The sequence below is a fragment of the Rhinolophus hipposideros genome, assembly GCF_964194185.1.
Source record: "Rhinolophus hipposideros genome assembly, contig: HAP1_SCAFFOLD_383, whole genome shotgun sequence".
NCBI lineage: Eukaryota > Metazoa > Chordata > Mammalia > Chiroptera > Rhinolophidae > Rhinolophus > Rhinolophus hipposideros.
Genome location: NW_027669274.1, coordinates 1,950 through 12,985, shown reverse-complemented (window position 1 = coordinate 12,985; position 11,036 = coordinate 1,950). Strand labels below are relative to the sequence as shown.

General features: G+C 59.9%; 1 protein-coding gene across 7 annotated transcripts; it reads left to right on the top strand.

Moving 5' to 3' along the window:
* Positions 1-1,288: 1,288 nt before the first annotated feature.
* On the top strand, positions 1,289-10,540 carry LOC308495640 (PDZ and LIM domain protein 7). 7 transcript variants are annotated; one of them, XM_081080605.1, is made up of 10 exons: positions 1,289-1,411; positions 2,369-2,475; positions 5,974-6,125; positions 6,200-6,230; positions 7,133-7,149; positions 7,411-7,547; positions 7,708-7,744; positions 8,769-8,830; positions 8,981-9,218; positions 10,168-10,540. In XM_081080605.1, the coding sequence occupies exons 2-10, from the start codon at positions 2,380-2,382 to the stop codon at positions 10,385-10,387; spliced, it is 990 nt and encodes a 329-aa protein (XP_080936731.1). In that variant the 5' UTR covers positions 1,289-1,411; positions 2,369-2,379; the 3' UTR covers positions 10,388-10,540. The 7 variants fall into 7 exon arrangements, with proteins under 7 accessions (XP_080936731.1, XP_080936730.1, XP_080936732.1 ...); XM_081080604.1 differs by lacking the exon at positions 7,133-7,149 and adding an exon at positions 6,650-6,768; XM_081080606.1 differs by lacking the exons at positions 7,133-7,149; positions 10,168-10,540 and adding exons at positions 6,650-6,768; positions 9,442-9,524.
* The last annotated feature ends 496 nt before the right edge of the window (positions 10,541-11,036 follow it).

Below are 11,036 nucleotides of genomic sequence, written 5' to 3'. Positions count from 1 at the left end.
AAGTGTAGAGCGGAAAGATCTGATGGCCAGGCTGGGGGACAGATGGCGACCTCCCAAGGTGGTGGAGAAACAGCATCAATGGAGGAGGGAGGAGGCTGGGGAAAGTTGGAGTGCACCTGGGCCAGTACTACTCCAAAATAGAGTCAGAGGAAAGCTGAAGAAGCACCACGGATTTGACAACTCAGAGGTCTTTGGAGACCTTGAGAAAAGGGAATTAATTCAGAGAATTGAAGTGGGGAGGACAAGAGCCCGACTGGAGTGGGTTCAAGAGAGAACAGGAGGAGAGCAGCAAGTCGAGACAGCATGACAGAATTCCTTCGAGGAATTTCACTCTCAAGGGGAGTAAAATAAAAGAGCCATAGCTGGAGAAGGACGTGCGGTCAAGAGAGGATTTCTTTAAACACGAGACTCTTGCAGCAGTTTGTGTAGTGAGGGGAATGATGCACAAGAGGGGGGGGAAATGAGATGATGGCGGAAGGGGGAGAACTGCAGCGGCCATGTCCTAGAAGGAGCTGAGTTCACTCACCCGCACACTCCAGGCCCCCCTGCTCAATTTCCTCCTCTCCGCCTACGCTGGCTGCCCAGGTTGAGCAGGGACGGAGGAGAAAAGTGGGGACTCTGACACCCCCACTGGAGGCGCTGCCCGCTTTGGAGCGGAGTACCAGGACACAGCCCACCTCGACAGTGTGGGGCCAACCCTGGGCCGTGCTGACCGACCAGGGTCAGAGGGCTGGGTCACAGGACAGGCTCAGGGCCCAGCCAAGGGGCCCCTCCACTGACTTCCGTCCACTCCTGCCATTGCTTTCTGCTTTCAGTGCTGTGCAAACATAGCTTCAAATTTCCCTGTTCCCCCTTCAACTGACACCAACTCAATGTGTGCCCCCCACCAATTCCCTCAGCCGCCGATGGCTGAGCCTTACTCCAAACAATGCTTGTCTTCACGGCGGCCCTGTGAGACGAGCATTATCGTCCCATTTTTCCGAGGAGGAAATTAAGTTTCAGAGACGACTGTTTCCAAAGGCGGCTTTCATTTCAGTCGACCAATAGGAGGCGCAAAGGGCTGGGCGAGCGGCGTCGAGAAGCCCAGGCCCCGCCCAGACCCCACCCAGACCCCGCCCAGACCCCCATCCAGACCCCGCTCCAGCGAGGGGACCCTGGCGGGCTGTGTTTTCCAGCTCGAAGCGAGATGGGACTTCGTGATTGGGCGGGGAGGAAGGATTGGGTGGAGCTTCCCACCGCCGAAGAGGCCAATCGGGGGCGTGACTTTGATGGGGCGTGGCCTCGGGTGCCGCCCCCTTCCGCGGTCTCAAAGCGGACGGCGGACGCGGGGGCGGGGTCAGAACACCTCGGCCAGTCCCAACGCGGTTCCTTTGAGCCCGCTGCGGAGCAGCGCCCCGGAGGGGCAGAGCAGGTACCGGCGACCGCGCGGGAGTTTTGGGCTGGGCCAGGGAGGGGGCTGCTAGGGAGCATAGAGGACTTTAGGGGTCGTGGCCAGCACTGAGCTTCCTCCCGCGGGCGCGGGCCCCTGCCTTCGACCCCGCCTCCGCCTCCGCCTTCCTGCGGCGAAGCCGGCTGCGGCGGGGCGGATTGGCGCCTGCCCTGCTTCCTGCCCCCGGGACTTGGCCAATACGTGGGGCCCAGGCAGGGGAACCGGGGGAAACTGAGTCACGTCTGGATGTGGCAGGCCTGTGTGGGAGGCACCACTCCCACTGAGCCCCAGGATGCATCTCCTTCCTGGTCATGCTTTGGGGTCCCAACCCCCACCGATTTCCGCAGGGGCCGCACCCCTGCCCGCCCCCAACCCCCAGCGCCCAGGGGTTCCGCCCTGGCTCGACTGGTCCCGGAATGGCTAGGACCCGCTCCAGCCCCCTCCCTCCCTCCCCCTCCCCCCGGAGTCCCGAGCCCCCGGGTGCTCCCTCGGCTGGATCTCTGCACAGTGTCAGCTTACACGCCTTATATAGTCCGAGCAGGCTCCAGCCGCGGCCTGCCTGCTGGGACCTGGGGGCGGGGGAGAGGAGCGCTGGCCCCTGACTCACCCCACCGAACGAAACTCCAGGCTGGCTTGGGGGGAGGCCCTGCCACATTAGCTCTGCCGCCCACTCCTGGATGAAAAGAACCTAAAAGCTAGATGCGGGGTCTGCTCACCCTCAACAGTCCCTGGAGGAGGGGGGTTGCTCCTTTCTTTCCAAAGTGAGACCTGCCAGCCAACAGCCCAGCCAGACCTGACAAGGAGAGGAGCCTGACTACCTGTGCCCTGGGTGTGCTCAGCATCTGCCCTGCCTGCCTGGCATCAGTCCAAGGCTGGTGTATGAAGCTGCACGTGCTTGTGTACCCACCATACCAGCCACTCACCTTTCTCTCCTCTCAGGAGAAGGCACCATGGATTCCTTCAAGGTGGTGCTCGAGGGGCCAGCACCCTGGGGCTTTCGGCTTCAGGGAGGCAAGGACTTCAATGTGCCCCTCTCCATCTCCCGGGTAAGCCTAGGTTGGGGGAGAGTCACCGTCAGGAGTCTTTGGGTGCTCAAGTGTGTATGGGGAGTGTGGGAGGGATGCTGGAGCGAACCAGGGCCAATAGGCCAGGAGGTATCCGGGTCCAGAGGTGGGGGGGGGGCATCTACCATGAAGACTCCCAACTGGGTTACTGGAAGAGGAGCCCCCACATTTCCCCAGCACTGCGCTGTATCTGATGCCATTCCAGGAAGCTCCTGGGGCCACCTCTGAGGCCCCAGGGGCGCCCTTTCTGCAGGAGAGGAGCCTGAGGTCTCTAGGAAATGTCTAAGCAGCTTGAGGGAGCAATACTTGGAGCCAGGCTCCAGGCAGGGCACTCTGACTGCAGGATCTCACTTCAACCTCTTTGCCACCCAGGAAATAGCCATTATTATCGTGGTTTTCCATATGAGAGAACTCAGGGCTGAGAGATGGAAGGGCTCTTTCTGAGAGTCCATGGTCAAGCAGGAATTGGAATTAATGCACTGGGATAGCTGCAGTTTTGTGGGAAGGACTCGGGGGTGGGTCTTCCAGCCTATGTAAGGACCTCCATCCCCACCCACTGGTCCCATACTGGATGCAGTGACCTTTGACTCCTAGTGGGTGTGGAATGAGGTCTAGGGCTCTGACCAGCTCCTGAGAGCCTGCCCTGGTGGGGGCGGAGCTGGGGGCTGGCTCCTCCCTGAGGCAGGGGGATTGCCTTATAAGCCAAAGAATGCAGCCCCACACTGGGATGGCCAACTGGTGGCTGTAGTCTGCAGAGCCCAAAAAGGCTTGCCTCGGCCTGGACCCCTGAAGCCCATCAGTGGATGCCTCAGCTGGTGACCACCAGTCCGTGGCTCCAATTGTAGAGCACAGAGAACAAACTGCCTACCTAGGCACAGTGAGGCCAGCCCTTGGGCTGGAGTCTGACTAGTCTGGGAGTTAGGAGCGGGTGGGGACTTCCTGCCCCCACATCCGCCTGACCAGAGAAGCCCACCCAGGCATCTGGTGGGCAGGCAGCTGTTGGCAGGAAGCCCAGGGCAAGCACACCCCAGAGGGGGCCAGAAGGTTGTCCAGGCACTGCCCAGCCTTAAAGGTGCCCCAAGGCGTAGGTCTGTGGGAGTTGGGTTTGGTGGCCAGGGCAGGGAGTTGGTTACCGTTTTTCCCAGGGACTTTTCCGAGGGGTTCCCCTGGAAACTGCCCGGTCAGCAGGGTAGTTAAGGGCAGTGGTCCCCCTAATACGTACACACACACACACACCCCTATACAATCCTCAAGCCTTGCAGCCCTGAAAACCTATCCTATATCCCCCTCCCTGGGAAAGGGCTGGCTAGTGTGGTTGGGGAGCTGTAGGACTTGGCTGGCGTCTGAGCCTCAGTTTCTTCCTTGAACGGGATGGGCAATGTAGTGGTCTGGGGGATGTATTTTCAGATATGGCCTGTTGGGGGCACTCTTGTCTCCCTTGTCAGCAGCCGTAGCATGTGGGTGGGACCACCATCTGAGCTCAGCCCTGGAGTTGGACCTGGGCCCTAGTGGGTGGGTGGGTGGGGTGGTCTTTTATGAGCTGGGGCGGTTCTCTCCCTCTCCCCTGACCCCAGCATGGAGGGAGGGACTAGGGCTGGCTGTGGGCCCAGGCCTGGGAGATGAGGTAACGTCTGGGACTGGGGGGTTGGGCTGCTCAGTGGAGCCCTCAGGCTGACTCACCCCCCACCTCATGCAGTGTCCAGCCCCCTGGCTTTTCCCCCCTCTGGTCTCTCTGGCCTCCTTGCTTCTCTCTCCAGTCACCATCCCTTCCTACTATTCTAGTTCTCCTGCTTTTCTCTCCACCGCTCTGACCACTCCCTACCCCTCATGTGCTTCCTATCCTCCTCATTCCCACTCTTGGGGAGGAAGTAGTTCCTACTCTCCACCCCCTCTGGGAGCCAGCTGCTCCTGCCCAATCCAAGACCCTCACCTCAGTCTTAGCCCCCACCTCCCAAGAGCCAGCCTGTGGGTAGGGAGTGGCTGAACCAGGTTTCCCTTCTACTGACTCACTATGACCTTGAGTAATTCACTTCCCTTCAAGGGCGTCACTTCCTCATGTCCATTATAAGGGGTTAGATTAAACTAAAGGTGAGATAGGGGATCCAGGCTCCAAACCCAACCAGGGGGTCAGGGAGTCTTTCCAGGTAGGCCAACCTCTGAGTTGGGCCCCTCAGCACAGGTGGTCTGGCCCTACCTCTTGTCAGCTGGGCAACTTGAGACAAGTTACTTAACCTCTCTGTTTTCCCATGTGTCAAATGGGTATAATCCCAGGCTACTCCACAAGGTTGTTGGAGAATTCAGTGGCAGTATGTGGCAACACTAGGTGCTCCATCAATTCTTACTGTTTAGCAGGTGAAGAATGTCTTATACTTCTTACCTCTCAAGCATGAAATAGAGCCATCAAACCCATCTCTTCTTTCTTGCCCTAGTGCTGTCATTCTCGGATCTGGTCCCTCTGTGCATGGGCCCACCTGGGGAGCCTCCTGGGCCTGTGGGTAGCCTGTACCCCCACTTTGCCATTCCCCCTCGCCCGGCTGTGAAGTATGAATCTCTCTTCTATCACTTCCCCACAGAAAGCCCTCATGTCAAATGGCTGGGTAGCCCTGGGAGCTTAGAGCCATGAACAGCAGCACCACTCCATCTTGCAGAGCCCAGTGGGGTTTGTCGAGGTCACTTCTATCAGGGACCTGGGAAATAACCCCACCCCAGGCCTTCAACCTGCTAATGGCCCCTCCAACCTCAAGGCCCAATCTTGGTTCCTCTCCCTGCCTTCAGGCCTTTATAAATGGACTGTCTCACCTCCGGGGCAGCACGTGCCATTCTCTTCACCAAGGCCCAGCACTTTCCAGAAGTCATCCTTGATGGTCCTAGCTCACGCTGGTGGAGATCATTCCTTCCAGCCTACTATTATTGCCCCTCATTTGCCCCAGTAGCCAGGGATCCCCAAGCAGAGCCTGAAGGATTGGAAGAATGGGTGACGTGGCAATTGAAGGCTTGGGATGACATTCATTTCCAGCCAAGAAGCCCCAGCTGACACCATGCGCCGGCCCCCTTTAGACAGGCGTTGATCACTGAGAACTGGAGGTGACGGGGGCCTGTTCTGGCAGATCCCTGCAGGTGGCCCCAGGACAGGGTTGCTGGGGGTGTTAAGAGGTCAGTGAGAATACCCAGGGCTGTCAGGAAGGAGCTGGCCACATGCTGAAACCAGAGGGCATGTCTGGTAGGTGGAACAGCCTGGGGCAGCTGTGGTCGGAGCTGAGAAGCCTAGAATGTGGGGGGTTCATGGAGGTGAATAACTAACTAAGCTCAGTGATTGTGAAACTTCGGTGAGACACACCCCTCCCGGATCGCTTTGGTATCCAGCAGCTGCCCAGGATATGTTGAATGAAGAGGCCTCTGGGTTCTGGAAGTGGGCAGCTTGGGCGGGTTGACTACTGTTGGCTTCAGTTTGGTCTGCAGTCTTGTCCCGTCTCTCCACAGCTCACTCCTGGAGGCAAAGCTGCACAGGCCGGCGTGGCAGTGGGCGACTGGGTGCTGAGCATCGATGGTGAGAATGCAGGAAGCCTCACGCACATCGAAGCGCAGAACAAGATCCGAGCCTGCGGGGAGCGCCTCAGCCTGGGTCTCAGCAGGTATGCGGGCTGTGACCCACCGGCGGGTGGAGCACCCTCAGGCCTGGCCCGCTCATTCCTTCCTTTTTCTCCAGGGCTCAGCCAGCTCAGAGCAAACCGCAGAAGGTAGGCGACTGGCTGGGGCCATCTGGGCAGGTGGGGTGGGATTGGATTCACAGCCTCAGTACCTCCATCCCTGGCTGGGAGTAGAGGGCAGAAGCTGGCGCTGGGGAGAGGTGAGGGGGCAGGGACTGGGGGTTGGGATGGGGGCTGCCGCACGGTCCTGGCACCACGCATGTTTGCCTGTCTGTCCACGCTGCCTCTGCTGGCCTGTGCTACAAGCCGCATTCATGGGCTGAGTTCATCGCTCCCAAATGGGCCCCTTGAAACCTGAGTCGCCCCCTCTCCCCAAGCCTCATCCAGATGTGTGGGGGCGGGGCTAGAGTGCCTGTCCTCTCCGCACTGGGGGGGCGCCCCCCCCAGGCCCGCCACCACCTGCCCGTACTACCCTGCCGCCCACCATGTCCGGAACTGTCTTTGCCCAGGCCCTGGCCCCCACCGCGGACCCCCCGCGGTACACCTTTGCGCCCAGCACTTCCCTCAACAAGACGGCCCGGCCCTTCGGGGCGCCCCTGCCCGCTGACAGCGCCCCGCAGCAGAATGGGTACGTCCCACCTGCCCACCACCCACCGCCCACATCCTTAGTCTGTCCCTCCACCCGCTGCTGCTCTGTCCGCTCTGCATACCAGCCTGCTGCCCAGCACCGTGTGGCAGTGACTCCTGGCAGCTGGCTGCAGGCTCAGGGCCCATCCTCGGGTGTGGCTCCTGCCCAGGCACTGCCCTTTGGAGACTGGGAGCCATACAGCACTGACCAGTGGCCGCCTGGGTTTGGGGTGTTGGGCCCACTGAGCCCTAGACACTCAGTGCAGCCTTGCCCCCGGCCACTCTGACCCCTTGCTATCTTTTTTCTTCCCTTGTGTCTGTCCCTTTGTTCCTTTATCTGTCCCATCTGTCTATTTCCTTCACAGGTGCAGACCCCTGACAAGTCAGTGAGCCCCCTCCTCTGCCTGTTCCTCTCTTCCTTCCTGTTGGCACTCTGGGCGGTGGCCCCTCCCGACCCTGGCTCCCTCTCACCCTGATTGCCCTCCTCCCCTCCCACTTATCTACCCCCCACCTACCCAGCAGAGTCCCAGCCTTGCCCTTCCCTACTCTCCCACCACCATAGCCCCCATGTACCAATTCCAGGGAGGGGCTGCGCCCACTACCTGCCCCCAACATGAGGTTCTGAGCCACATCCTCCCCACAGACAGCCGCTCCGACCGCTGGTCCCAGATGCCAGCAAGCAGCGGCTGATGGAGGACACGGAGGACTGGCGGCCGCGGCCGGGGACAGGCCAGTCCCGTTCCTTCCGCATTCTCGCCCACCTCACAGGCACGGAGTTCAGTAAGTGGCAGCCCAGGGCAGGGCAGACTCTTCTCCTGGCCCCCAGCCTGGGTATGGGCTCATCTGGAGCCGGCTCGGCACCCTGGGGCCCTCTGCCAGGGCTCAGGGCTGGGGTGGCTCTCTGTCTTCTCTTGGTCAATGCCTGCCTCTGCCCTCTCAGTGCAAGACCCGGATGAGGAGCACCTGAAGAAGTCAAGGTAAAAGATAGGCACAAGCACCTCTGTCTCATGTCCTGCCTTTCCCATTCCACCACCACCCTGTGTCTGCTCCTGGGGGTCCCCAGCCAGAGCTATCCTCCCTTCCTTCCTTCCTTCCTTCCTTCCTTCCTTCCTTCCTTCCTTCCTTCCTTCCTCCTTCCTTCCTTCCCCCTTTCCTTCCTTTTCCCCTCCCTTTCTCCCTTGCATCTCTCCTTCCTTCTACTTCCTCCTCCTTCTCTCTCTGCCCCTCAGGGAAAAGTATGTCCTGGAGCTGCAGAGCCCACGCTACACCCGCCTCCGGGACTGGCACCACCAGCGCTCTGCCCACGTGCTCAACGTGCAGTCATAGCCTGGCACTCACCGGCTGGCTGCCCTCTCTGTCTCTCTCTGTTCCTCTTGCCCAGGGCATCCCTGCTGCCTGCAGCTTCTGCCTATCTGACCCACCCTTTTCCTGCCCCTGGACTGAGCCTCCTGCTCTCCTGGCCCCGGCTGCCTGCCTGGCACAGGGCCTGGCTCCGTCTGCCACTGCCTTCCCTCTTTGCCCTCTGGTACTGTTGTCTGCCAGGTCTGTGCTGGCTCAGGCATGGAAATAAACACTCTCCGCCCGGCTTTCTCTGCCTGTCTTCTGTCTTTCTGGGCTGGGTTTGTATTTTGGGTGTGGGAGTGTTAGACGGTTCAGACCCAGTGTGAGCCCTGCCAGTCAATCAGGGTCTCAGTGGAAGGGGGTACCCGGCAAAGGGGGCCCTGCCATCAGAGCTGGAGCTCTCAGGAATGAAGGGGCCACAAGAGCTGCCCCAGAAGCAAGAGCCCTGTTCCACCTTCCAGCCCTGTACAACAGAGCAGCCCGCTGGAACCTGGCTAGGAGAAGCTGTTTTACCCATTCCTACCCCAGGGGGACCTGGGTCCAGCCCAGCAGTTCTCATTCACCCAGGCATCTCCCATGGGGCCAGCAGGACCGAGGTTGGGGGGTGGGGCCACATTAGGAACCGCAGCTGTGCAGGGCCTTGAATAGCAGATCTCGCAGCCAGGTGCCCAGGACAGAAGCCCCAGTACCAGCCTCAGCTACACCCCAGGAACCCTGGCCTGGTGAGAGAGAGTGGGTTTGGGCCTGGGGAAGGGTGGGTAGCCACAGGGGCGTGGGGGTGGTGGGCCCCTCCAAGTTGCCCTGGGCTCTATCCCCTGTTCTTTGGGGTCCCTGGGCACCCCTCCTAGAGTCACTTTCCTTGGCCCTGGCAGGCCCTTCCACCCCCAGCCCCACCAGCCGCCCACCCTGGGCTGTGGACCCTGCATTTGCTGAGCGCTACGCCCCAGACAAGACGAGCACAGTGTTGACCCGGCACAGCCAACCCGCCACACCCACACCTCTGCAGAACCGCACCTCCATCGTGCAGGCGGCTGCTGGAGGGGGCACAGGAGGGGGTGGTGGCAGCAATGGCAAGACTCCTGTGTGCCACCAGTGCCACAAGGTCATCCGGTGGGTGGCCCTGTTCCTTTCCTACTCGGGCCTTCCCTGTCCTAACTCCTGGTCCTAGTGTCTTTCCAGCCTCTACTCCCCCGTCTTTCTCCCCACTCATCTCAGCTGCTGCTACAGGAGGATGGGATTTAGTTTGCAGTTGGAATGGGGGTAGGGACCTGGGCTGGGTCCTCAGATTCTGAGTCCTGCGTCACTTCCCCCCTCCCCCCTTTCCCTCACTCAGCCTCTATCAGCAGTTGCCCCGTTGAAATGGAGGAAGTGCCAATGACGCATCAGAGCTGCACCCCTAGGCTTGCTGCTCTCAGGCAAGGAAGGGCCTGCCCCTCCCAGCCCCTCTGCCTCTCTCCCTGCTGCTCACTCGGTATGTCTCTGCTAAGCCTCTGTTCTGAGAACAGACAGGCCAGAGGCCCCTCCTTTGTACTGCTCCCTGGGGCCCAGCAGACGCATACAGCCCCCCCAGAGTCGGTGTACCAGATTCTGGAGCCTACCAAGTTCTCAGCCCTAGCCCTGCTCTCGAATGCTGTCAGCTCTGAAGCTCTGCAGAGTACCCCCATTTATCTGGGACCTTGGCAGATGGAACAGGCAGGTAGGACAGGGTGGGCCCAGGGTCAGCTCAGGTACCCACTGGTCATCAGGGCTCATTGGCACTTGGGGCCTCCTGCACCCCAGGGCTCCAGTTCCCTGGGTTCAGCTAATTAGACCCGAGTCAGCAGGCCCACCCAGTGTAACCTTCTGCCCTGTCCCACTCCCTCATTTCCTGTCACAAAGCAATGCAGCTTCATTATTCTCACTGTGACTTGGTAAGTCACCTCCTAAACCTGTTTTTTTCCCCTTTTTGGGAAATGGGGAGAATGGACTTTCCCTTCCAGGCTTCAGAATAGGTGTTCAGTAAACCCCCTTGGGCGCGGGCCAGGAGTCCCGACCTCATTTGCCCTCCCTTCCCCCTCAGGGGCCGCTACCTGGTGGCACTGGGCCACGCATACCACCCTGAGGAGTTTGTGTGCAGCCAGTGTGGGACGGTCTTGGAAGAGGGCGGCTTCTTCGAGGAGAAGGGTGCCATCTTCTGCCCACCCTGCTATGACATGCGCTATGCTCCCAGCTGTGCCAAGTGCAAGAAGAAGATCGCAGGCGTGAGTGGGGCTGGCGGATGGGCAGGAATGCAAGTCTGACCCCGATGCATTGAGGAGTGTGGTTGAGCAGCTCCTGGGCCTGGGGGCTCTCCGTGGGTAAAAACCCTTGGGTTCCTTCGCAGCCTAATGAGTGGGCTGCTCTCTTGGCCTCACTTTGCATTAGCCAGGATCCTCTTAATAACAAAAGTGTATTAGTTCCAATAACTGACAAGCCCAGGGGGCACTTCAGATCCAGCTTACTGAAGGTCCTGAGGTCATCAGGGCTCTTTCTACCCCTTGCCTCTATTTTCATCTGTGTTGGCTTCATTCCCAGGTTGCCTTTTCCCTAGAAGGTGGCAAAGATACAGCCACGGCGACTCCAAGTCACATCTCCTCAGCTCAGCACCACAGAGTGAACAAGGGCTTCACTTCTGGGCCTGTAGAGGCATCAAGAGTCCCAGTGCTGCTGCTCATTGGCCTGGCTGGTGTCACGTGCCCATCTAACCCCAAGCCCCATGACTCTGATTGGTCAGGCCTGGGTGACACCCTTCCAGGAGTGGGAATCGGGTAGCCCGACCTGAGCCACAGGCTGAGAGTGAGGGAGGACTGGTTACCTGAATTAAAACTAGTGTGATGTTCCCCGAAGAAAGGAAGTAAGTGCCAGTCAGGCCAAAATAAGAGGTGTCTGCTGTGTCAGTGACATTGCATT

Coding starts and splice junctions, on each gene's coding strand:
- LOC308495640 (XM_081080604.1), top strand. CDS start 2,380: ATGGATTCCTTCAAGGTGGTGCTCGAGGGGCCAGCACCCTGGGGCTTT. Junction 7,745..8,768: donor GAGCACCTGAAGAAGTCAAG/GTAAAAGATAGG, acceptor CAGATCTCGCAG/CCAGGTGCCCAGGACAGAAG. Junction 8,831..8,980: donor ACCCCAGGAACCCTGGCCTG/GTGAGAGAGAGT, acceptor TGGCCCTGGCAG/GCCCTTCCACCCCCAGCCCC.